This window comes from Leuresthes tenuis, unplaced genomic scaffold, assembly GCF_036924035.1.
Source record: "Leuresthes tenuis unplaced genomic scaffold, fLeuTen1.0.hap1 SCAF_24, whole genome shotgun sequence".
Taxonomy (NCBI): Eukaryota; Metazoa; Chordata; class Actinopteri; order Atheriniformes; family Atherinopsidae; genus Leuresthes; species Leuresthes tenuis.
In genome coordinates, this window is record NW_027325378.1 from 26137553 (window position 1) to 26165221 (window position 27669).

Sequence of the window (27669 nt, forward strand, 5' to 3'; positions counted from 1 at the left end):
GACCATTTCCCACTGACACAGTGATGTAATACATACCCTACGTGTGCTGGCAGCGATAAACCAATCAGAGAACATTACGCAATACGTACGCCTTAAGGTTAAGTACAGAAATGGACCCCATAATTGAGGGTGCGCTTTATAATCAGGTGAGCCTTATAGTGCGGAAAATATGGTACTTCCAGAGCCTTTATTGTTGTCTACATTAGACATTGCATAGTTCAACCATTCAACTAAGCTAGTATCTAAATAGTAAATAGTTAATTTGCGTAATCTGATATAATTAATCACAATGACCCTTGAGATATTATTGCTTTGAAATGAGCACATAGAAGAAAGCTGTAAAAACACCTGTTCTTTCTGATAAAGTATGTCTATAGTCCCCATGTTGGCATAATGAAGACCACTAAATCCATTAGTACTAATAGTTCAATCACATTAGTTGACCCCCTGTGACTGATTATTAAACCTTCTACTCAGTCTTGTTAATTTGCTTGGACAACTGATACTAAACAGAAGTGTGTGCTTGCCAAGTGGACAAGAACCATTAGATTTACTGTTCTTGTTGCTGAGTAACTTTAAAAAGTATACACATCTGTAATTATTACAATATCACAATCTGTGTTGGTCATCTTACTTTTAAAAAAGTAATTAGTTATAGTTACAAATTACTTAGTTAGTAACTCAGTTACCTCATTGTAAGAGTAATTAGTTACTCAGCTAAGTAAGTGTGATGTTATTTTTCATGTTCTATATGCCATTATGTTCTATAACATTTTTAAGGTCAAAGATGTTTATATTAACTGATTGAAGAATAAAAACACTAAACAGTATTTTAGAACATTTGGTATTTAGTTGAACTCAATAGATTTCAGCCTGCCATGTAAGCATGTGTTGATGTGAGGCGCTTCATAAGATTTGAGTTGCTTGAGGCAGACGTGAGTAAAGTCTTTTTTTCCTGGGTATAGCGTGCGTGTTACATAAACATCGTCTTTCATTTCAAAGAGCGAGAAGTAGTACTTCCAGTATGAGAATGCTACCTTTGAATTTACATTGTCGCTGTCTTGTTGTGTTTAGCAGTCAGGGCGTGATCAGCCAATCATCATCGCATTTACAATGGTGTCATCATCCCCACCCCTGCTCTCTCCAGGCAGCTGATGTGTGGCCAAAACCTGACACCTTGCGCTTCATTCAACCAAATTGTATTAACGCACCACTTCACATTCTCAGTAATGGCAACGGCATTGCAACGATGGGAAAAGTAATTAGTTAGATTACTCGTTACCAAAAACGATAATTCCGTTAGTAACGCTGTTATACTCTAACATCATTATTATCAACACTGATCACAATCTGATATCTTGCAACTCTCTCAAATAAATTAGACAAAAAACACAATGTCAGCAGTGATAAAGAATGATAAAGCAAAAAGCTGTAGATAATCCAGCCTGGAAAGTTTAGCTTTCTGCATTGTGGAGTAATGAGTTCTAGAATTCTAGTGAATTCTAGCTCACTTTTCTCTGTCTAACCTGTGGATATTTTTAAAACTCCACATCACTCCCTCTGGAAAAAGTTCAAAGTTGTAAAACTGATGGGTGGTCCCTATTGAATTGAAAGTTGTTCATTCTAATCTGCCCTATTGTAATTGTTTTAATCATTTCCTTCGCATAGATGACAAAGAAAAATCCATAGATTTTTAATGAGAATCTATGTGAAATCTATCCTAATTTAATCAAGATTAAAGGGTTGACATTTTGGCTCAAGAAAACTTCCATCCATTAATTTTCTACACCTGCTTAATCCGTTGGTCGGGCCCCAGCCAAGAGTTGAACCAAGAACCCTCTTGCTGTGAGGCGACTGTGCTAACCACCACACCACTGTGCAGTCCCTCAAGAAAACCTCTGCTTCACTATTCTGCTTTAATGATTTGGGAATAAAAAGAAAAAACAATGGCCCATTATGTCATGGCACACACACAAACACATCGAAGACACACCTTATGGTAGCCCTTGTCTTGCCTTGCCATATTTACAGTGCTGCTTCACACCCACAGCAGGAAAGACCTTACATAAGCAGAGATTCACTGGTGCTAGCCTACTTGCTATAATGTGTTGTTATCATGGTCATGATGATACTATACATCTAATCATGTAAATCTAATCTCCAAACAACTGTTGTTGAAAAACAGTGACATATGCTTGAGCTCATATTAACATTTCATCCCACATCTCTGTCAGCACCACATAGCAATGCACTGTAAATCAATACAGATTCCTTAGCTGCATTATATGATGCAACTTGCAGCATGTCCAAATCATATCTTTGCAATATGACCCTTATACTGCCTTCAAATGGACACACACAGTTTTAGACAGACTGAACTACTGTTCAGTGCTTGTTTGGAACATTTCACTCTACACCATTACAATAAAATCTATCTATCTATATATATATATATATATATATATATATATATATATATATATATATATATATATCTATATCTATCTATCTATTATGGCATGCCGTTCAGGAAATTAATCTTTGAATATATGGAATGAAACTCTGAATATATTGAATGAACCTTGAATATATGGAATGAAACTCTGAATATATTGAATGAACCTTGAATATATGGAATGAAACTTTGAATATATGGAATGAAACTCTGAATATATTGAATGAACCTTGAATATATTGAATGAAACTTGACTGACGTCAGACTTCACGGAAGTGCCTGCGGCCATCTTGTCTAAGGGTGTGGCACTGGCTACTGTGGCGAAAGGCGAATGACAATGAGTCAGTCCGCTCGGAATTTCGTAGGAGGAATATTAAAGTATGTGGACATCATTAACACACTGGCGAATGCATGTACGGGCCAAAATTCTCCCGATAACCCTGCCCGTTCTTCTAACGAAGACGTTCGCTCGTGGCAGACTTACGACAACAGGCCAGGCAGCTGTTTATCAGGCCAACCTCGGCATGCCTTCAACCTCTCAGGAGTGGCCCAAAACGGCAATGCAGGCTGAATATTTAGTTAAGTAACGAACGTATATGATGATCCATGACACAACTTTGGGCACGATGCATTTGTCTGTCCGCAATCTGCTGTGAGTAACGTGAACAAAGCTGTGTCGCGGATCATCAAATACGTTCAATACTAAACTAAATATTCAGCCTACATTGGTCTTTGAATGTGGGTGATTCTTATTGTATCTAAACAATATATTAAGAGCTTCTCTTTCTGTTCACGAAATCCCTGTAGCCGCAGCAGCTTCTCCAGTGCCGGAGAAGTGCCGCGTCAGAGCGCAGTGTCATTACGCACGGCCATTCACTGTTTCACCTTTATTAAATCAACTGAAAACTTTATCAAGCTACATACAGACCTCTACACACAACAAACTGTTCTGTTAGTAGTTCTGCTTCTGTTAGTAGTTCTGCTTTTGTTTTTTTTTTTAAGGAGAAGCCGTGTTACCAGGGCTCATTATGGCTGCAGTGAGGTATTGTCTATATTACATCAGGGCCCTCGTGTTGTTTTAAATAAAGCCTAGCTATTCCAACATCTTGTGTGTTGGGCCCTTTCTTGTTTACAGGTGGAGATTGCACACAGGGACTTTTTTGGGGCACTCCTGAGAGGTGGAAGGCATGCTGAGGTTGGCCTGATAATCAGCTGCCTGGCCTGTTGTCGTAAGTCTGCCACGACTTCTTCGTTAGAAGAACGGGCAGGGTTATCGGGAGGATTTTGGCCCGTACATACATTCGCCAGTGTGTTAATGATGTCCTCATACTTAAATATTCCTCCTACAAAATTCCGAGCGGACTGACTCATTGTCGTTCGCTTTTCGCCACAGTATCCACAGCTTAGACAAGATGGCCGCAGGCACTTCCGTGAAGTCTGACGTCAGTCAAGTTTCATTCAATATATTCAGAGTTTCATTCAATATATTCAAAGGTTCATTCCATATATTCAAGGTTCATTCAATATATTCAGAATTTCATTCAATATATTCAAAGTTTCATTCCATATATTCAAGGTTCATTCAATATATTCAGAGTTTCATTCAATATATTCAGAGTTTCATTCCATATATTCAAGGTTCATTCAATATATTCAGAGTTTCATTCCATATATTCAGAGTTTCATTCAATATATTCAAGGTTCATTCAATATATTCAGAGTTTCATTCAATATATTCAAGGTTCATTCAATATATTCAGAGTTTCATTCCATATATTCAAAGATTAATTTCCTGAACGGCATGCCATAATCTATCTATCTATCTATATATATACATATATATATATATAAAAACATCCTCTACATCCTCTCTCTAAGACCATTCATCTTATTAGTGTTGAATAGAACAAACAGTAAACAACAAACTTGTTGCTCATTGACTGTCCCTCGATGAATCACCTGGTTGTTACAGCTCTAACGAGCTGTTTACTTTGCAGAACCTCGCTATGATGTTGTATGCTGAAAATGAGATGTGTAACAAAACTGTGATTAGTATCAGCAGGACTGAAGAAAACAAAAGTCTGGAAAAAAAAATAAATAAATCAACCACTTGCAACATAAAACACTTGCTGCAAATGTCTCAATCATTTACTCTGGAACTACATGCCAAACACTGTTACTATCAAAGGCTTTGAAGCTCCTGCCTATTATTTTTCTTTTAAATGTTTTTTTTAATCATTTCAACTTTTACTTGATGACCAGCTCAGATAATCTGACTGTCACCCACCTTGTTGGAACTACTTCAACACTACACTGATGACCACCTCTGGCCAACATGCTGTTTGTCTGATCCAAACCAGTTCTAGATCAATGGAACCAGGACACAGACCTGTCACTGGTTCATGGCTTGTACCATCATACATACTAGCCCACAAGTCTGTTTCAGCTGCCAGCACTGAGAAATTGTGTTGAGCAAACTGTCACAACAATGAGCAACAAATCAACAACAAAAGTTATTTTTAAATGCCCAGTCATCAAGAATCTAATCTTCATTCAAAAGTGACAAGCTTTAGCACAACTTCAGTTCTGGTGAATGTCACAAGTAATCAGAGGACATAACCATGTCTGGTTAGTCATGCTGCTAACTCTGTGATTAACACGGAAAAGGAGTGTTGGCATTTGACTCTGCAGTGAAAGTGTCCGATCAACAACACAGAGCCTCATCTCTGTAAAAGAGGCTGAGTCACTCATAGAAAACAATCCTGGCTCGAGTCAAAAAGCAGGCCTTTTTTTAATCATCACATTCCCACAGAAAGTACAGCGGAACAAACACAAAACTAATCTACTGAGCTCAGGGTGTTGACACTTCAAACTGTCAATACACAATGTGAAGTTCAGAATGAAGATGGAAGTCAGTTTACATGCAGTGGTGGCGTTAATAGAAGGCACTGGACCTTTAATACTGCTGTCATTTGATGAATATTTGTCATAAACTTACTGAAGTCCCTTTGAGAAATAACCAACCACTGAAGAACTTCCTCCAAAAAAGAAAAGATCAACACCAACATTGTATTTCACAACATCCTCCTTCACTAGCATCCAATCTTAAATCGAGAAATGATGCTAAATTATGAGTGAGCCGATGTAGCGCATACAGGAATGAAGGAGCACAGACAAGAAAACAGTTTACAGTCACTGTCAATAGCAACAACATCAACATCTCAACATTATGTGTTTTGTTTATTTATGTATTTTGTTTTCCTGCATTGTGGTAAGTGTGTGTATTGATGCTCCCTGGCTGTAGAAAACAATAGCCTTAAGCCCTATTCTAAACGATGCTCTGTGCAGTATAGACAACGTGTTCAATATTATTTTTCTTTTCTTAATTATTAGGCTACTGAATCCCATGATAGCAGCACCCAGTGCCAAATAAAAGGAAATGTCCCAGCACGTAAGAGGATTTTGATGGGAATCCCCAAACAAAGAGTGAAGGGGAAGCCTCCCCTTACACTTATTGCACTGATCATCCCTGATAATGAGAAACTAGGGCGACGCTTTGGGGCCCCGACATTTACATTACATCTCCAATACAGTGTGCCAAACCACCATCCAAGAACCGCGTTGAGCTGCTTACTGTCACATGTGAAGGTTTTACCTGAAAGATGACTCCATCTATTCTCAGCCTCTCTTTGATTCGGCGCAGATCTAAAAGCTCACAATGACTAACTTTGATTATTTTATTTGTTGAAATGCGAACTTTTAGGAATGACGTCCCACATCAGTAACGACAAAAAGAGAAGAGAAGAAAGGACAGAACCTGTTTGGACGTAAAGTGAACAAGTTCAAAAAAGAAATGTGGCTAAAATGCTGCTTTATGTACATTTATTAGATATTGCAGAGAAAACATAGACAGCCGTTTGTTACCATGAACTATCACGGATGTTCTCATAATGTTCCGTGCTGCTGGCCATAAATCTCTCGGTGTTTACAGGATTCAGAGCATCATTTCCTCCACACAAGAGAGAACAGCACGTATGCGGGTGATGGAGAGCTGGGCCGCTGCTGAACACTGACATGATGGGCTGAATCAACATTACACAGCAACAATGGAGACAACCTACCTGGGAGAAAATAACCTGCCGGTGGATCATTCTCCAAAGGGAAGGGTAAGAACTCGAATAGGCACACTCTTGCTAATTCCCACCGAGATCCATTTCAACGGTAAAAGGGCAAAAGGAACACACGCAAACAGCGTCGCTTTAGGGCCGGAGAGGCACGCGATACAGGATCGAGTCACATCCTTTCCTCTTTCTGTGGACCACAATGAAGCTACTCAGAATTTAATGTACAGTTTCCGGTAAGAGCCATGGCAAAACCAGGCTCTGGTCATGTGTTTTACAGTAGGCCTAAACATCAATTAGAACAAATACTACTGACAAATACGTACTAAAACGTAATAGCTGTTTCTATATCTTTCTATGCCTTTAAATGCTCTGAAATTGTGTTTTCTACTCCATTGTAAGAGGGCAATATTAACTTATTTTGAAAGTCTAGTTTCCGGCCCTGCTGTCAAACGTCCACCTTGACTGCGCTGGGTACCAATGCCTCACAGCCAATCAGACAACGGCTTTTCAGCTTCGCTGGCGCTGCCAACTCATTTATGCTCCTTCTCGCACGCTCACGCTGTGGAGGCTCTAACAGCCCACCCCCTCCCGCTCGCACACCGTGTGCATAGTTTCAGAAAGTAAATAGAAAACACTCATTACCTCAGCATTTAAGTGGTGCATGTTAGATTTGGAATTTAACCATAATTTTATTGTTTTCCTTGTTATTCTTTCTACTTGGTGTTTTATGTGCCAGTTAATACTGCTAACATGTTTGTGTGCTCTCTTATAGTTACCCTAAGATTTTATGTTCCATTGTGAAAATTAAATCGGAGTTTGAAAAAAAACAAAAAACTAGAATAACAGGATTTATTTTTCCATATTTTATTACGTTTTCACTCTCAGGATTGTACACCACCTAGACCATTGCCACACCTCTGATACATTTCTGTACTTTCGATATTAAAAGTCTGAAATTAAAAAAAAAAAAGCCTAATAACTACTTTAAATCATAATCTGACAAGTATTAATATCCACAATATGCATCTCTCAGCAAAACAGCTAATCATAGTGAACATTAGTTGGAAGTTTAAATGAAAGGTTAAAATACATACAGCAATTTATACTCAGAATTTGCGATAGTTATTTTACTATGAAATTAAACACTGATGAAGTCTTAAATTATCATCATTTTCTTTATTAAAGCATGCAATAAAACCTTCAACAAAAGTAGAAGAGGTGCAGATTATTGTAATAAATGGAAGTAGTGACTGGTATCAAGCAGCTCTTGCTTTATAAGAAAACAGCAACAAAGACCTCCGACAACCTTGTGGCTGCACAAACAGAATATCCTCTTATACGACTCTTGGATGAAGCAGCAAGAGAAATAATGCCAATGCACAACTTACATTTAGTCAAAGAGAGAAACGAGAAAAAACAAAAGATCTTATCATTTACCAAATCTGTCAGGGCCTCGGAGACAGATGCAGGGTCAGTTCAATGTCAAAATGTTTATTTATAATAAACAGCAGGAGGATCTCCGAACAGAGGAAATAAAGAGGCTGTGAAACTCCTGAAGCACTCTCCTCAATAACTATGGAGAAGGAGTGCCACTATGAAAATTCTCCAACAAAACCTCTCCACTCTGGGAGGAAAACAAAGGGCTATGAAATGATAACAAATAAAACTCACGCTCTCTCACTGAGGCGGAATTAAACAAAAGAAGCTCTCTCAAAAACAGAGGCACTATGAAAAGGTTACAAATAAAACTCTCTCCAAAAACAGAGGAACAAAACCAGGCTGTGAAACTTACCATGGTCCAAACTAAAGCTATGGCTTAAAGAACAACTTACAACAAAAGGATGTGCTCTGCAGGAGGATCGCTCACTACAGGCTCGAGGATTCTGTGGCGGTGGAAACTAGGGATGTGGAAACTGTGGAACAAGATGCAAGTAATGAAGCTCATAACAGAGACAACACACTGGCACAAGACAAGGAAGACACAGTCTATTTGAGCACAAGAGGAGCCATGGGGAACAGGTGGAAACACTTTGGGAATCAGGGAAGACAATCAGAAGCTTGACACAAGAGGAAGGGCAAGGTACCTGAAACAAGAGTTAGTGATTTAAAAATAAAACAGGAAATGATGAGACAAGACATGGACAAAATCAGACGTGACAAAATCACTTGTATGTGCACAAAAGGTGTTGTAGGAAGCAAGCTGTTTGTGCAAACACACAAGTTACATATGAGAACATATGAATTATGAACACAAAAGTGTAAATTGCACAAATGATCAATGATATCCATAAAAACTGGGATCTTCTGTAAGTTCCAGTCCATAGCATCACTTTTTGTTTCATAATTAAATTTTTATTGTTTTCTATTTATTTTTTGTGTCTACTGAATACCCTGTTGGGGTCATAGCAGTGCATGTTCATGGTAGGTCTGCTCCTGTCAGCCGAGAACAGAATGCAGCCTGCAGTGAGCACAGGCTCATACAGTCTGGACAGCTTAAGACTGTAAAACAGCAACCTGGTCTGATGAGTTTGCCTTTCTCTTGAAGCTGCAGGTTGTAGGCTTTCACTGCTTCAGTAACGTGAAATCATCAATCCAATCTGTCTTGTACAACAGAGCAGGCTTCTACTGCTGCTGAAGTGTTGGTGTGGGGGATGTTCTCTTGGCACACGTTATGCCCCCTCAAAAAAGTCATTGAATTATTTTGGACCATGTGTCCTAGTTCATCTTCTTTGTACGTTCTGAAAACTGCAGTACAAACAAGATTACAACAATCTCTGGCAGCATATATGGAATCACCACTCTTGAAAGCTCTAATAAAAGAGCACTTATATTTGACAGTCAAACTATTTTGTTTAACAGCTTAATATTCTGGCTTTGTAAAACATCAAAACAATTTTGAATGCTGTGTTAAATGTAAATAAAACAAGACAATGATTTGCCAATCTCATAAACCACTATTTCATTCTCAATAGAACATAGAAAACATAAAATTTTGAATGTGAGACATTTTACTGATCGTGAAAAATATAGACAATAAAGAATTACAATAGTCCAATCTTGAATTAACAAATGCATGGACTAGTTTTTCTGCATCACTCTGAGACAAGATGTTCCTGATTTTGGCAATAATACGAAGGTGAAAGAAGGCAGTCCTAGAAACCTGTTTTATATGTGAGTCAAATGATAAATTCTGGTAAAAAAATCTCCAAGGTTCCTCATTGTCATACTGGAAGCCAAGGAAATACCATCTAGAGTAATTATATAGCCAGACAATTTCTTGCTGAAGCACACCTTAGTCCTGGTTGAACAACAACACACCGGAATTATATGTGTATATACCTGGCTTCACAGCCATACGAGTGGATAGATATCCGAAAACGAGCGATAGGTAGAGAGGAGGGGGCATTATCCTATTTTTTTTAATTTAATCTAATTTTTTTAAATCAAAGATGGGTTAACCCCCGGAATTTAACCTTTAAGGAGAGGGTATGCTGTCCAGACATGCCGCCATGGGCCTCAAATTGTTGGAATGGTGACACTTAATTTTCTATCAAACGTCCCGTCCAGAGGCTGAGCTAGAGGGGAGGCCGGGGTAGCACTGGACCCCCTGAAATCTGATTGCACCCCCCAGGTGCCACCCGAAATGATTGACATTTCACAACACCGCAAGTCTTGTCGATAGGAGCCAGTTGCATTTTAAAATCAGTGACGCATATTGACTGCTAAGTTCCCCCTGTACAGTAGCTGGCACTATGTACCACAAAGAGTTGTAATCCACCTTACTAAAACAAGAAGAATCGTAGGCTTGGTCCTGGCTGGGGCAACAGGCTTGGTCGTGGCTGGAACCACAGGCTTGGTCGTGGCTGGAACCACAGGCTTGGTCGTGGCTGGAACCACAGGCTTGGTCGTGGCTGGAACAGTCTGGGCCGTGGCCAAATATGTCCACCATAGCCTCATAGTGGACTTTCTTTGCTACTTCCCAAATCTCCTTAGTTGTTGGCATCTCCGGAACCAGCCCCCACCGGAGAACGTCCAGGACGCCGCCAGAGACCCTCAGCCTATCCCACTTGTCGACTCCCTGGATTAGGCAGTCGATCATGGCCGCGAGTTGCGTCTGGCAAAATCGTTCTATCAGGGTCGCTGGTGCAGGAAGGGAGGACCCAGATGCAGACTTCAAAAAGTTACAAGATTTATTAACAAAACGAGGAGTGAGAACAAAAGACGCCGCTGAGCCGGTTATCAAAAATACTTGAACTGTGAAAACAAACAAAGCAAGACAAGACAAGACTATGACATGAACAAGACTAAGACTATGATTAAATAACGAACCAGGCTTAATAATCGCGGCGTGAGCGTGGAAGGTAAAGTGAGGATTTTGCAATAAGTGATGGTAACCTGGAAACTATATACAGTGGGGAGGTGATTTGTGATTAGGTGCAGCTGTGGAACAGAAAACAGGTGACTTGAGTGAACTAAGTGAGGGGGAAAAAAAAAACTTGAAAACATGATAAAGAACCAGAAAACATAATAAATTACCTGAAAACAAGAATGTCAAAACATAAACCGTGACACGTTAACGTTGCATCCTGTTGGTTCTCTAGCAGCGGCTGTCTCTCCAGCCGTTCGGGAGCTCTCTCCCGACGTACCAGCCGTTGTAGACATCCCTCACACACCTAAGTCAACTAAGGAAAAACAGGAGACATATTGCACTTGACTCTGAGCGCTGCACTTGCTCTCTTCCAAAGAGGTGCCACTCACTTGATTGAACACACTGACAGGGAACACAACCACGACGCATGTGCAGTATAGAGATTATTTACAGTGACAGACATCGCACTCCAACACATCTCATGCAGTGGTGGAGCTAGACTTTTGTCCTTGGGGTGGCCAAGGTTATTTCAGGGGGGGCACAGACTTGACAATGAATTTGTATCTCAAACAATCAATTGCAATCGGAGTCTCTAAATGTTGAAAAATATTTAAGTACATATTAAGGACACAGGAGTTGAGATTTGTGTATGTAATTTGCAGTTTATTAACAATATAGAAAATGTAAAACACAACTTGGTAACAAATTTTCAACAAACAACAACCCTTTTTACATGAATGAAAATGCAAACACATTCACTCACACTCACTCACTCACACACACACACCCCTACTCACACACACAGTTACTCACACACTCACTCAAAAAAAGGGAGACCTCTTGGGAGAGCAAAAGCAGTGCTGGATACAGCTGGCTCTGGCTCTTCTGGCTCACCATCATCCTCGTCAGAAGCAGAGGTCTCTGTGTCCTCCCTCGATGACACTGCATTGTATGAAAATATAAGTGTAATCAAAATAAAAATGCAACCCCTGTTAAAAAAACAACAACATACATTATCAGTAACTAGCATTTAAAAATATCTGAAACTTAACTTAAAATGATTGAACTGAGCATGTGACTGCTCTCCTGACTATTCCCAGGATATGAGCTGCCAGGACTGCTGATGCCAGAGCTGAGTTCTGTCTGATCTTTTGCTGATTTGCTTCTTTTGACAAAGAAGTCATATATCCTGTCACCCTGTCTTTTCATTCTTAACTGACCCTATGAAAAAAATAAGCCAATCTTGTTTCTCCTAGCATCACTTACAACAACACAAAGTTATTAAATCACCACTTCCAGTCCAAAAAATGTAAGGGCAAATAGACCACTGTAGATGTAAGTTTAATATTCAAACTTTTCAGCTAGTTGACTGTGTATCATATTCACGTTACATTTCATTTAAACTAACACAACATGAAAAAGCTATCTGGCTGACTGTCTGCTAGTTTAATTCCTCTAAAATCATTGAAGAAACACGCAAATATAAGCGGCAACCCAAATTAAATGTAGACGTTAATGTGGAGCGGCAGTTGGATTCTGACGCTGGTCATCTGTAGACTCCATGTCGACCATTTTCACATCCTGCAAATTGGTCACCTTAGAGGAGACGGGACATTATCCTTGAGTTCCCACTGGAGAAACACATCCGGTACCTACACCCGCGATGAACCAATCAGAAACTGAAAATTCAAGTTGACTTCCGTTTCAATCAAACTCTCTCACACTTAATATCATACTAATGTTTGTGAGAGAGTATGACAGTAAGTGTGAGAGAGTATGATAGTAAGTGTGAGAGAGTATGATAGTAAGTGTGAACGACTGTAGTAGTGTTTGTGAGAGAGTATGACAGTAAGTGTGAGAGTGTATGATAGTAAGTGTGAGAGAGTATGATAGTAAGTGTGAACGACTGTAGTAGTGTTTGTGAGAGAGTATGATAGTAAGTATGAGAGAGTATGATAGTAAGTGTGCGAGAGTTTGATTGCAAGGAGGAAACACTTCCAATTTAGCGAAGCACCTCAAAGACAGACATCCAGATTTATTAAAAGAATTCAAGGTGAGTGAGTTTCAGTCATGTTAACTTTCACTTTGCGGGCAAATTCACACCCATTGTTCTCAATTGAATTGTTGAGGAAGAATTTGTTGCAGAGCGATAACACACATATCACATGAAAGAGCGTGAGTGCGCCTATCCAAAGATGGTAACCATTTGTCTATGTGACAAAATGTTATAATTAAAAATACAATCTGAATACAGATCTGCACATCCATCTCCACCCTCATTACTCTTGTTTGAATTACTCATGAACTCCCCATCACATATGAAATGCATATCATAAGAAACAGCAGAAACAGATCTTTGCAGAGTATCTGTTCATAGCGAAATAATCACATTATGAAGACAACAAACAGAACAAAGTTATGTCTTTACAAAGTACGGCTCAATATATTGCAAAGTCCCTGTCACTACACAATATATCAAAATAAACAGCAGAATGTACCCTTTCCGAAAGTAATCCTTGTTTCTCTGTGACAACACGAGTTATTCGGTTTTGAAATAGATCAAATAATAATGTATCTGCTTACATTGCAAAGACTAAAGTTGTGTTCAAAAGACGTGTGTAGATCACCTGTGTGCTGGTAAGCTAAAGCTAAAGTGCACATGCAAGACAGCAGATATTTTTTTAAAATACTAAATCATAGAATATCCCACTATCATGGTTCTGATATTGCCTAATTCCAGACAGTCTCTCCTACACAAATATGACACATTTTCTCTATTGACAGTATTCTATGATGAGATGTATGTAAAAACACAACAATTTTATATGACAAAATCTTTTTTTTTCTTCATATATAAGCTAATATAAATTATTAAATTATTTTTATTTATTACTTGAACGCTACATGCCACTGTTCTGTTTTTGTAATGTTAATAGTATATTCTTTTTATTCATTACTTGAAGGCTACATGCCAGTGCCACTGTTGTGTTTTGTAATGTTAAAATATTTTGAATAAATGAGTATGTTTAAGTACATGGAATTTGTTGTTTTGTTTTTGTTTTTACTGTGGTATCGAACTGGGTATCAAGAATCGTGGTATTTCACTGGTATTGGTATCGACTAATAAATGTCTGGTATCGTGATATACCTAGTGAGGACTTTACAGTGCTATCCTAATAATAAACCGTGGAACACTAGTGACATCAAAGACTTCCTGAACCAGAAGAAGAGGGTGTTCCAAGACGGGGATAATGAAAAGAGTGTTCAACAGGAGCTAAAAAATATATTACGTCGAGCTAAGATGGAGTACAAGAAAAAAGTAGAGAGACAGCTGGAGAAAAATAACACCAGAGAGGTGTGGAGGGGGATGAGGACCATATCTGGGTACAAACTGAAAAACTCTCAGTCTGTGGAAGGTGATGTGGACAGAGCCAATACCTTCAACCAATATTACAACAGGTTTGATAGTGTGGCTTTTTCCACCTCTGCTGCTGCTCCCTCCACCCCCACCACTTCAGCTGCCTTCTCTATACTGCCTCCTCTACCTAGCTGCAACTCCACCTCTGCAGTGGCTCCCACTGCAAGACCTCCTCTGCCCAGCTGTACCTTCACCTCTCCATCAGCTTCTACCGTTTGGCCTCCTCTGCCCAGCTGCACCTACAATTCTGCGGCTGCTCCCATCACCAGGCCTCCTCTACCCAGCTGCACCTCTACATCTGCGACTACTCTTTTGAAAATATTATCTCACAGTAACTACACCCCCATCTCTGCGACAGACACCCGTCTCTTACTATAGAGGAGCTGGGAGCTGAGCTCAGGAGACTTCATTAAGGGAAGGCTGCAGGCCCAGATGGAATGTGTCCAAGGCTTGTGAAGGACTGTACAGGACAGATAGCAGTCCCTCTTCGGAGGCTTTTCAAAATGAGCCTTCAGATGGAAAAAGTCCCGGTGCTGTGAAGGACTTCCTGTCTCATACCGGTGTCCAAATTGTGTAGACCGGTGGAGTTGAATGACTACAGACTGGTGGCTTTGACACCTCACATAGTGAAGACCTTTGAGCGGCTCCTTGTCCGATACATGAGACTCCAGGTTTCTGAGGATCTTGACCCTCTCCAGTTTGCCTACGAGAAACACAAAGGAGTGGAAGATGCAATTCTGTACATGCTGCACAGGGCATATGCTTCAAGTTCTTTGACTTCTCTAGTCCCTTAACATCAAACAGCGTCCCATACTGAGAGAGAAGCTTCAAGGTGTGGATGTGTGGGAGTGGCCCTGCCAGACTATTTGACTGCCAGACCACAGTATGTCAGGATGGAGAGATGTGTTTCATTTGGTTCAGTGCCACACAGCCTTTTTGATTGTTTGATTATTTTTAGAGTGCCTGTAGTTGTTGTGAACTTCATAAGAGCATATTTCCAGGATATTAGATAGTGCCTAAGTACAACAGGTTTCACAACAGGTTGGCAGAGGCAAGAAATAGGAATTATGGCAGGGTGTACGATTTCTACATTAGCATTTACAATGGCGATGGGGATCATTATTAGAGCTTCTAAGTGGGTTGTAGGTGGAGAGACGTCAGGATGGCATACACCAATTAGGGCCTATATGGATGATATGACGTTGGTGACAACAACATTCCCATGTACGAGGAGAACACTTGAGAGACTTAATAAAAATATAATAATATAATAAAGTGGGCTGGTATGAAAATCAAACCTACTAAGTCTAGAAGTATCTCAATAAGTAGAGGGAAATTAAGTGATAGAAAGTTTGTAATAGATGAAGAAAAAATTCCAATAATTAGGGAAAAGGCAGTAAAGAGTTTAGGTAGGTGGTACCAGGCAGACTTAAATGGCAGGCTGGTTTAAGTCATATTTGTCTGATAGATTCCAGTTTGTTTTTGTAAATGAAGAATCTTCCTCACACGTTGGAGTAAGTCATAGAGTTCCTCAGGGTTCTGTGCTTGGACCGATTCTTTTTACTTTATACATGCTTCCATTAGGTAACATTATCAGACAGCATGGCATAAATTTCCATTGTTATGCTGATGATACTCAGCTGTACTTATCTATGAAACCAGATGAAACCAACAGGTTGGTCAGACTACAAGCCTGTCTTAAAGACATAAAGACCTGGATGACTCAGAACTGTTTGCTTTTAAATTCAGACAAAACTGAAGTTGTTCTCTTTGGACCTGAGCGCCTCAGGGAGAAATTGTCTAGTTATATAGTTACTCTAGATGGTATTTCCTTGGCTTCTAGTTCTACAGTGAGGAACCTTGGAGTTATTTTTGACCAGAATTTATCATTTGACGCACATATAAAACTGGTTTCTAGGACTGCCTTCTTTCACCTTCGTAATATTGCTAAAATCAGCAACATCCTGTCTCAGGGTGATGCAGAGAAACTAGTTCATGCATTTGTTACTTCAAGATTGGACTACTGTAATTCCTTATTATTGGGCTGTCCCACATATTCTCTGAAAAGCCTCCAGCTGATCCAAAATGCTGCAGCCAGAGTTCTGATGAGAACTAACAGGAGAGATCATGTTTCTCCAGTTTTAGCTTCTCTTCATTGGCTCCCTGTTAAATTCAGAATAGAATTTAAGATTCTTCTTCTCACATATAAAGTTCTTAATGACCGAGCTCCATCATATCTTAAAGATTTAATTGTAAGGTATTTTCCTAACAGAGCACTTCGCTCCCAAACTACAGGTTTACTTGTTGTTCCCAGAGTTTCTAAAAGTAGAATGGGAGGTAGAGCCTTCAGTTATCAGGCCCCTCTCTTGTGGAATAAGCTGCCAGTAAATGTCCGGGAAGCAGACACCCTTTCCACTTTTAAGATTAGGCTTAAAACTTTCCTTTTCGATAAAGCTTATAGTTAGGGATGGCTCAGGTAATCCTGAAACATCCCATAGTTAAGCTGCTATAGGCTTAGACTGCTGGGACCTCATCTGTCACACCTTTCCTCACTTTGCTCTCTTTTTCCCCCTGTTTAATTTCACAATTGATTCTATGTACATGTGACATTATTGTGGTTATTAACGTATGTTTCCCTGTTCCAACAGATATCCTTTGAATGGCGTTATGGTGTTTTTCCCCCCTCTTTTCTGTCTTCTCAAACCCCAGCTGGTCGAGGCGGATGGCCACCCTTCCTGAGTCTGGTTCTGCCAGAGGTTTCTTCCTGTTAAAAGGGAGTCGTTCCTTTCCACAGTCGCCACAGGCACGCTCAGGACGGGAGATTGGACTAAAGACAAGTTTCGGTGCAATCTGTTGGTTTCCTTAGCTAGGATATAAATTTTTTGAATTGGCTCTATATGAATTAATTGGATTATGATTACAATGAATTGAATTCCAATTGGCTTGAATTGGACTATATTACTTAAGTGCCTTGAGATGACAATTGTTGTAATCTGGCGCTATATAAATAAAATTGAATTGAATTGAATTGAAATGATGGAGAGCAGGCAGTGCAGTTTCGGAAATATGTTGCTGAGGGACTGGATAGAATAGACAAATCAGGGCTTCCAGGAAAGTTGAAGTTGTGGTGTCTGCAATTTGGATTGTTTCCTCGGTTGATGTGGCCACTGTCTGTGTATGAGATTCCATTATCTGTTGCAGAAAAAAATGGAAAGATTATTTAGCTTTTACATTAGGATGTGACTAGGTGTTCCTAGATGCTTAAGTGCTGTGGCACTGTATGGGAAAGTCATACTCCAGCTCCCAATATCTAGTCTAGTAGAGGAATTTAAATGTACTAAAGTTAGGACAGAGCTCCTGTTGGCTGGGAGTTAAGATGTGGTAGTTAGTAAGGTGGTTCCAAACCCAACCAAGGGGAGGAAATGGAATCCATGAATGGCAGCTCAGGAGGCAGAAGCAACTCTTAGACATACAGAGATTGTGAGTAATGTTCAAATAGGCTGGAGAGGCTTGGGGCTTGGTCCAGGCAAACCAGTTTGGAGTAGAGCAGGTCCCAGGGAAAATAGAAAGCTAGTTGTTAAGCAGGTTCATAGACAGGAGGAAATGTTAAGGGGTACAAAGGCAGTGGCTCAGGCTTAGCAGGGACAGTAGTTGAATTTGGAAGGTGTAGAGAAGAAAAAGCTTAGTTGGAAACAGCTGTGGAGTATGGAGGAAAGGAGTATTAGATTTTTGATAGGGGCAACATATGATGTATTGCCAACTCCCCAGAACCTAAAACGTAAAATGGAGACCCGTTATGTTCGTTATGTTCAGGTACTGCAACTCTAAGACACATTTTGTCAGGTTGTAAGGTTAGTCCGTCACAAGGCTGGCACACGTGGTGACATAACCAAGTATTAAGAAGCTTAGCTGCAGGTATTGAAGATACAAAGGCAGGTGAATTTAGGAGGGTCTAAGGTGAAGAGTGGCAATTCAGTTTTTGCAAGAGGGGGAGAAAGTTAATAAGACAATAAGGAGGCAAGGAAGCTTAGAGGATGCTTGTGATTGGGAGATGCAGGTAGATTTAGGAGGAAAGCTTGTTGTTCCCCAGGAAATAGCCTCTACAAATTTAAGGCCTGATGTAGTCTTGTGGTTTAGGAGTAGAATGAGAGTCTATTTCATCGAGCTGACTGTTCCTTGGGAGGAATTAGTGGCAGAAGCATATGAAAGGAAAAAGCTTATGTATGTGGAGTTGGGGGCAGAAGCAGAGCAGTGAGGATGGAAAGTTAGGATCTGTCCAGTGGAAGTAGGATGTAGAGGATTTGTTGCAAAGTCTGCTGTCTCATTGTTTATGGAGTTGGGTGTAAGTGGAGTGTGAGGAAAATAGTGAAGGAAGTTTCTGATGAGGCAGTGAAGTCCAGTCAGTGGATTTGGATTAGGAGAAGCAATAGTGGCTGGTGGCCAAGCAGGGGGAACACGTAGGGTAAACAGACTCTTGGAAGAAGCAAGGAAGAAATCCAGGACTATTTAAGTGGAGGGTGAGGCCCATGTGAGCCTTTTGCCACCAGGCAGCAGTTTTAGGTAAGTTGGCCTGTATGGCCTTGTTTTTGCTGGCAATTTTAGTGATTGTAAGAATATTTAGGTGAGTTTGTCTGCTGAATCTGCTAATATGTCATGTCCTGCTTCCACCTCTGGCACCCTCTATACTTTCATTACACCCTGCCTGAACCAGGGTTTGAATCCCATCCAACTTATCTTTGCCTCTTCTATTGTTTTCCCTACCCGAACCAGAGTTTGTGTCCCCACCCCACTATGACTGGTGTGCAGTTGGTGAGAGGCTGGGGTAGCTTGTGGTTGTGGGAAAAAAAAATGGTTGTTGTGGTATGAGGAGCAGTGATGGCTGGCATTAGGGGAGTGACTCTGGTACGCCAGTGATCACTGTCTAGCCTCCTGGAGGTGTCGTGGGCCCAATTGGATGAAATACAGATGAAAGGAGGTTCCCACCTGATGACCCCAATGACACGTTGTCCAGCACTGCTCGCTGGTCTATATGGGGATTATAGGGAATTATTCACTGAGTCTGGTCCATTTTTTCTTTAGCACAAGTTTCTTGTGTTAACGTTGAATTCTGAAATGCTGGAATGCAGTACTGGGGCTCCACACGGTACTGCTTTTGCTCCATTTTCTTTTCACCCTCTACACATTAGACTTTAGATACAACTCAGAGTCCTGCCACATACAGAAGTGATGATACAGCTGTTGTTTCATGTGTGCATTGTAGATAGGAGAGGGAGTACAGGGACCTTGTGGAGTCCTTTACTGACTGGACTAAAAATAAATGTCTGCTCTTGAACACCACCAAGACCAAGGAGCTGGTGGTGGACTTCAGGAGATCTGAAACTCCATGCCAGTCAGTCTGCATTGAGGAGGAGGAGATAAAGACTGTGCAGTCCTACAAATACCTGGGAGTGGTACTGGACAATAAACTGGAGTGGTCTGCCAACATGGATACGGTGTACAGGAAGGGACAGTGCTGTGTCTTCTTCCTGAGAACGTGAACATTTAAATGGTCAGAGGGAGTTGATTTATTAATGCTAACATGATCCTCCTGCTGCAGCCAGGTTTCTGTAAGACAAACTATAGCAATATGATGATCACAAATCAAGTCATTCACTAAGAGAGACTTGGAAAGGCGAGATCTAATTTTCAGCAAACCATATTTAATAGTTTGATGTTTTTGTTCAGTTAAAGTTTTTGTTTTAATTTTTTTTTAGGTTTTCTGGATTTGCTCCTTTTGTGTTTATTGATTCATTTAATGTGGATGGTGTGGGAGCAGACAGTCATTATAGAGTTTTGGGGCGGTAGCAGCAGGTGGGAAGCAGCAGAGAAGTGTGTAAGACTACTCTGCATACTGGCCTCAACCCTGGGTTTTTTGCTGGACACCATCTAGAAAACTAGCGGTTGAAGGAGGACATGCGGCTAAAATTGTCATCACTGGTCAGATTTGGCAGGGTCCAGAAAAAACTGCGGAGTCCGGCATCGTTTTGACAAAATTAAACACCGATGCAACATTAATTTTAGTGACATCCGATTGGCGTAACTGGGTGTCATTACCGCCGACGTGAATAACTATTTTACTGTATTTATGCTTATCCTGAGCCAGCAGTTTTAAATAGGATTCTATGTCGCCTGCTCTGGCCCCTGGAGTATATTTGACTATGTTCGCTGTTGTCTCTAATGCTACGTTTCTCACTATAGAGCTGCCAATTACCAGGGTAACCAAGTCATTTGGTTTGTCTCTTCAATTTATGTATTACTTATTCCTGTTACTGTTTGTTTTTCATCTTGTTTTCTTAATTTTCTATTTTTAAGGAACAGTACTTTAAGTTTTCTGTCCTGACAATTTGATGTCTTCCCTGGTCTACATGTATGATCCAATTTTACAACCTTCTCATTTTGTTTATATTAGCTCCAAATATTAGACACAGCTTATTGAGAGCAAGCAGCATGTTTTTGTCATGACAGTTTAGCCAAACTGTGCTGTATTGCCTTCTGGAAGGAGTTCTGCAATCCTTTGAAATTAAATTGCAGGCTTATTAGAATATTTACATTAATGCAGGATGATGTTTTAAATATACTTATTATATGGTGGTTCAAAGATGAGTTTCCCACACCATGCCACAAAATCAAATCAAACAAAATCCAGCTTCTTGTCCATTACTTATGTATAACAACAGCAGAGTCACTTGAGGACTCTTTATTTGTACTGGAAGTCTGAGGTATCACCAGTTGTCTATTGTTGTAGGGCCGAGTGATGAGATTTTTTAGGTACCAGACCCACAACTTTCCTGTCACATCTCTGTAGTGTGACACTGTGCCTTAACCATAGATCTTAACACAGTCTGACCAACATCTTACCCCACATCAGGACACACAAATACCTCCCCTCTAGCCTGTTTGCCTTAACCAGTTAGGTGGAGAAGCAGCTGGAGAGAGTTGGAACAAGGCTGCAAGTCCAGATGGTGTCTGCCCAAGGGTCTACAGCACCTCTTCAACCTTAGCCTTCAAAGAAAAGTTCAAGTGCTGTGGAAGGCATCCTGCATTTACAATGGTATCCTTAATTCCAGAACATCTTTTCAATACCCTGCGAAGGAACTTATTATGTAAAGTTTTCCAGGCTTAAAATGTAAAAATGGATGCCTTTTAACAAATAGAAAGGAAGATGCACAGAAACAACACAATATATTGGCTTTACACGATGTGCATTGAAATAAGTTAAAGTAAATGTAAATCTTACCACTTATTTTATTTGTATTGTCCCTAATAAAGTGCTTGGTTATTGTGTTTTCAGGTATTTATTTTATCCCCCCTCTCATATATATGTTCTCAATGTTTACCTTCATTGACTGAGACATTCATTGGTCTGTTCCTCTGGTGGCATCTTGAGGACAAAAGGGGGTAATGCATCTCTATTACATCACTAAATATCTGCTCTTTCATTGATGCCATGAGAATTATCTCAAATGCTTTTCCTCGACCCTATACACAACCAGAATATTTTAAAGAAGACAATGAAACACTTAAATGTGAGATGACTGTAAGAATTCTGCTGACATTCTGTTTTTGTGTAGGAGTGAAGATAGACTCAGGAGGGAGTGTGCGCGAAATGCCACAGTGACATGACATGATAAAAAGCATTTCATCTCTCTCTGTTGGCAGCACATGTAGTCCCATGAAATCTCCTCATACTGAAGCCAAGATAGACTGAACCGTTTTTTAGATTGTGTGCAAGCTGACTTTGCTAAAATACTGGGCTGTAAATATTCAGGATTTGAAATGATGCACTCAAGCTATCTCTGTAATTTATAGCCCATTATCACATAGTATACATAGGTTTAGCAATATACACAGGTTTCATCGAGTCTTCTTTTATGTTTTCCATTTTTTGTATCACATTTCATCACCATGTTTGACAGTTGGAACAAGGTGTTAGCTCATGTATGCTGTGTTTTGTTTTCTCTAAAGGTGCTGCTGTGCATTATGACCAAGCTTCTTAACTTTAGTCACATCTGTACAGAGGACATTGTTCCAGAGGTCTTGTGGTTTGTAAATCTGCAAACTGAAGCTGTGTTGCCATGTTCAGAGAGAAGAGTGTCTGTCTCTTGGCAACCCTTCTGTATCAGTCACTATTGTTTTTTCTGATTGTACTGTCTTGAACTTACCTACCAAGGGTAGGTACCCTTACCCTAATATCTAACATGCTAACTGAGGCCTTTTAGATTTTGAGGTGTTGCTCTTAGGTTTTGCATTTTCTCTGAGCAACTTGCTGAAGCGTCCATTGCAGGGAAAATTGGCACCTGTCTTGAATGTTTTCCAATTGTGAAAAATCTGTCTCACGATAGAATGATGGACTGCAAATAATATGGAAATGGCCTTATAATCCCTGCCCAGATTGATGAGCAGCAGTAACAATTGCTTCTCTAAGATTATTGCTGATGTCTTTCTACCTTTAAGACTCACCTGAATGATTCAACTGCCAAAACGTATGCTTTTGTAAAGTTGCTCACCAATGCTGATGATCAATTAACCGAGTGAATTTCATAAGCAGCACCTGGCTGCTACTTACTCTCTTAATTCCAATAGCAGCAGTAAGGGAGAATTTGCATTGATGCAGTGCTTTAATGTTCAATGGTGGGTAGTAATTATAGAAAAAATTAGTCAAAAGACCAGACATGCAATTTATCAGGTGATTAGATTAGCTGGCGCCTCTGTTGCTGCTTCAAAAGTGTGCCTACTCTCAACTTTACACCACAAAATATGGTAGCAAATTGAACTGCGCACGTGTAAACCCAGCCTTGGGGTGTATTTAGTTTCTTACAAATTGCTTCTACCTTTTGGTTTATTTTAGAATGATGTGGTTTAATAAGTTATGTGTTGTTTTTCATCTAAGGTTATATTTACCTAATACAGTGATAACTCATGTATGTGTGGGTTCTCTCCGGGTACTTCCTCCCACCATCCAAAAACATGCACGTCAGATTAACTGGTGACTTGAAATTGTCCTTAGGAGTGAGTGTGCATGGTTGTTTGTCTTGTTTGTTTCTATGTGGCTCTGTGAAGCACTGAGTTGGATTAAGCGGATATAGAAAATGAATGGAATGGTACCGGCACATTCATGTATAGGGTTCGTCCATTTCACACTTTACGCATGGGGTAATTAACATTTGCACACAGAACATTTGGATCAGGGTCTTGTTAGAAAGATCTTAAGTTGTAGTTTAACCAGCAAAAAACGACAAGAAATTTTAACCACCGACTGGTAATGATGCTGTGAAGACGGGATAGAAATTGGGGGCAAACAGGCTCAATGCACATCATGGAGAATGATATTAGGACAATTACAGGAATAAAGTTACTCACCAAGAAGCCACCCATCGCGCATAGTGCCAGCTTGTAGTCTGTTGCCAACAATGCTGTTACTCAGAATGCATGAATCGTGAACTAAACCAGGCCAGCTCGCCACAATGTTGGTTAATTGTATTTGCGCATCACATATGATCTGTGCTTTGATCAAAAGAAAATGTTTCCTGTTGACATATACAAATTCATTATGTGATGGCGCTTTTATAGTGCACATGTACACCAGCCCTGAAGTTGGCATGAGGCACCGCACCTTTTGGACATGAGGCCCCTGCTGTCTCTGTGCTCTTGGACATTTTGACATTGGCAGCCCTCAGATAATACATCCATGCGACAGCCCCGTCTGACTGCAGGTGAGAAACTATAAAGTGAATAATGTGGAGAATATTGAATAATTTTTCATGTGTGAAGTCTCATAACTATCATTAATAAATGAAAATGCAGTTACTCGTAACATAAGGAGGCAATACATGTGGCATCAATTTAGTTTAGCTTGCTTACTCTATCAGTTGTAAAGTCACTGCAATTGTTAAACGTTTTATAATCTCATTTGCGATCGTAATGTAAATCATTTTGAACCAGGTTATGTGACAGAGAAAAATACGAATTGCCTGTTAGCTATCTCTCCCGCTGAGATAATATCACTGAAACTACTTCAGAGCTTCCGACTCCCGCTCTAATGCATCTATGCTCTAGTTCAAAAATATGTTGCTAGCCCTACATTTTAAATACACATTTAACACCAGAGAAAAGTATTGTCCCAATGAAGAGCGGGCTTGTCGGACTCATACCCGGCTGTCACTTAGTAAGACGATATGAGAACTCAAGACCATGTCAATGAGCATCACAGCACGTGCTCAAGTTGCAGCTAGCAATGCATTGCAAAGCCCTTGAATCTCCTTTTGCCGCAAACCCTGTGCTTCTTTCAGACAGTACTTTTCTTCAGTGTTACCTGCATATTCGCCATTTCTCCTGGCCTGACTGCATCCTGTCATGAAATACAACCAAGTTGTGTACAAGGCCTGGTTTTACACTACTGTGTGTCTAATTAGGGCTGGGTATCGAACTTTGGTTCTTTTAAGGCACCGACCGAAATGCTTCGATGGTACCGAGTATCAAAACACGCCTCGTCTTTCGATGCCAAGTTTCGTTACCCAGAGATTAATCACGTGATCAAGAACCGATCATGCTACTCTCGATTGGCTGTATTAACATTAAACTTTGCCGCATGCAGGAAAATGTGGCTACGCCCACAGTTCTGTCTGTCTGTATTTCCGCTGGGAACTGTAGTTGTGTGTTCATCGTCGAACTGGTTAAACAATGCCACCGAGGTCTAAAGTGTGGCTCCAGTTCACCAAGATTGATGCCAATAGTGCACGATGCCAAAAAGTCATCGCTGCTAAGGACAGGAACATGACTAATTTAATTAATTATTTGACCGTGCACAAAATCAATTTAAGAGCAGAAAGTTGCTCTTGCTACGGCAAGACGGTTGGACCACAACCATCTTCCTCTCAGCATTCAAGTCAGCCTGTGGACGTTACAGAGCCTAAGCGGCATAATTCAAAATCTCCACCACTGGATTCCGCTTCATCTAAGAGTACTGACGATGGCGCGGTGTGTGGCATTTTAACAGGTAAATTAACATTCAGCGAAATCCGGCAGTAATCTTAATGATACTGCAACTTAATACGTGCAGAAAACAGAAATGTTGAATTTTATTTATTCATTTTTTGTGAAGAAAAACTGCTCAGTGAAAAGTATCCTCAGTATGTAGGATAGTATTAGACACCAATCTGTCATTTGTTTGCAACTCACCCAGCAAAAATTAGTTGAAAAACATTGAAAAGATGTTATGGTATGCGTCCAAACAATGTCTACATTTGGTTGAAAGGTGAAAAGACGTCATTTTCAGGCCGTTGAAAAAATGACGTCTTTTCAACCACTATTTTTGGACTAAATTTGGACAAGATCGGACGTACCAAACACAGCCCAATTTTCAACGACTATTTCTGGACTAAATCAAGACTATGACTAAGACTGGACCGACCAGATTTTGCCCAAAAACCAACGTCCAAATGGCTAAAACTGAAGATTTGTAACTGTTATGTGTAATGTAATTTCCTTTTTTGTTAGCATTGACATTGTAAAATTGGTATAGAAAAAAGTATCGCTCAGGAACCGGAACAGGAATCGAAAATTTTTTATTGATACCCAGCCCTATGTCCAATAATGCAATTCTATCTTTATGTTGTAGTCGTGGAAAACCTACAGCCATGCCATCTACAGTGGTGAGGACGCGCTACATGCGCCCTTTTTTTTTTTTTCTTTAAGCCCCTGCCCTTCAAAAAGTCAAAAAGGTTGTATATTTATAATTGAATAACCTATCTTTGGCTGTTGATGGAAGCAATGTATAGCCATTCTTTACTAAAAAAAGAAGCTCCCTACAGGTAAATAAACAGCCGGTCAAATTGACTATAAAGACAGGTTCACTTTCATCCACAATACTACTGACATGTAATTTGTTTTCCCAGGTTGTTTCCCATTTGATGTGAAAAAATATCTTACTGCAACACTAAGTTGAACAATAATGCACTTAGTTGCCACCAAGAAGACTGTCTATCATAGCCTAAATTACCTAAAATGTAGCAACATTAACCACCAAAACTGATTATAGTCTATTAATGATATATAAAGAGAGATGCACATGCACAGTATCACCATGTCTTCTCATACTCTCACAAAAGACAACACATCAGTGATTGCATTCTGAACCCCCAAAGAGTCAACAAGCCTAGGAAGTGGTGGTTTTTGTACATTCCTTCTCCTCATGATGTAAATAATGTGTTTTTGACATATTTTTGGGGTGGGGGTGAGCCTATTTATTTATTCAGTACATTTGTTAATGTGTTTATTATAATATACTAAAGATATATTTTCAAGAAAATAATGTGTGGCCTATATATTGAAGTGATTATAATTCCCTTTGAAACTGTAGCAGAGAGTATATTCTCATTCTCAGAGTGTTAAATGATAAGCCCAGCAGATTCCTATAAAATTCTTACTTAGAGTATAACTTTTACTCTCTGAGATCTAGGTTTACACTGCAGATGTTGAAAAGCATGCAAATAGTGTCTAAAAGTACCAGTGCAAATACAATTTGCTCTTTATTACAGGAGTATCTTTATTTGGAGTATATATTTTACACTTTTGACAGTGTTTAGTGAACACCGAACTCTTGGACCAATATAGAGACTGAAACTAGTGTTAAATGTACACTTAAAGAGTACAACATACATTTTTGCTGTGTGGCCTCTTAAACAAAAAACTTGACAATGACATCTGCTCTGATGTAGAAATGCACATTTCCTTTATGCTGCTTGTACTTTACATGACGCTGTTGTATAAATTGACCTCTATGACTGTTTCAGTTCGAGCACTAGTGGATTTCTTCTTACTCTGAATCCTTTCTACAACATCATGCTCTGTTTATGTGGAAAGACCAAAGTTCTTTGCAAAGAGAACTATTTTGTGGAATGCTGTAAAAAGAATTTTCTTAGCCTCTATCATAACTTTTTTGAGTGTGCTGCTGGCATCGGATTATAAATTTGTCTTTATTTCTGAAATAAAATTAATTTTGTATATTGTACTTGATATAGCTGAAAATAGCTTGTTTTATGCTTTTGTCTGTTATATAATGGTTCAAATGTATTGACAAATTGCAGATTTAAGCTTTTGTGCATCTCGTAAAACCTCCAGACTTTTGAAATGGGACTTGCAAATAAACTTGCTCATATTACACTTCTCATATATCTTAGTAATTAATCAATATGAAATTCTTTATGAAGGATAACAGTTGTTTTAAAAGTTCTCATTCTGGTTTAAGAGCACGTCATAGACACAG

General features: G+C 39.7%; 2 protein-coding genes across 4 annotated transcripts in view; one reads left to right on the forward strand and one right to left on the reverse strand.

Annotated features, from left to right (window-relative positions):
• The window catches only part of LOC140284726 (E3 ubiquitin-protein ligase HECW1), a 78777-nt gene extending 72032 nt beyond the window's left edge, over positions 1-6745 (reverse strand). For all 3 annotated transcript variants that reach the window (XM_072378696.1, XM_072378694.1, XM_072378695.1), the window contains exon 1: positions 6577-6745. In XM_072378696.1, coding sequence (XP_072234797.1) covers positions 6577-6606 — 30 coding nt within the window. In that variant the 5' untranslated portion in view covers positions 6607-6745. The remainder of the gene's footprint in view (positions 1-6576) is intronic.
• Positions 6746-14249: 7504 nt separating this feature from the next.
• LOC140284440 (uncharacterized) lies at positions 14250-16831 on the forward strand. Its single transcript, XM_072378304.1, has 4 exons — positions 14250-14332; positions 14518-14697; positions 14944-15134; positions 15861-16831. The coding sequence occupies exons 1-4, from the start codon at positions 14250-14252 to the stop codon at positions 16829-16831; spliced, it is 1425 nt and encodes a 474-aa protein (XP_072234405.1).
• The last annotated feature ends 10838 nt before the right edge of the window (positions 16832-27669 follow it).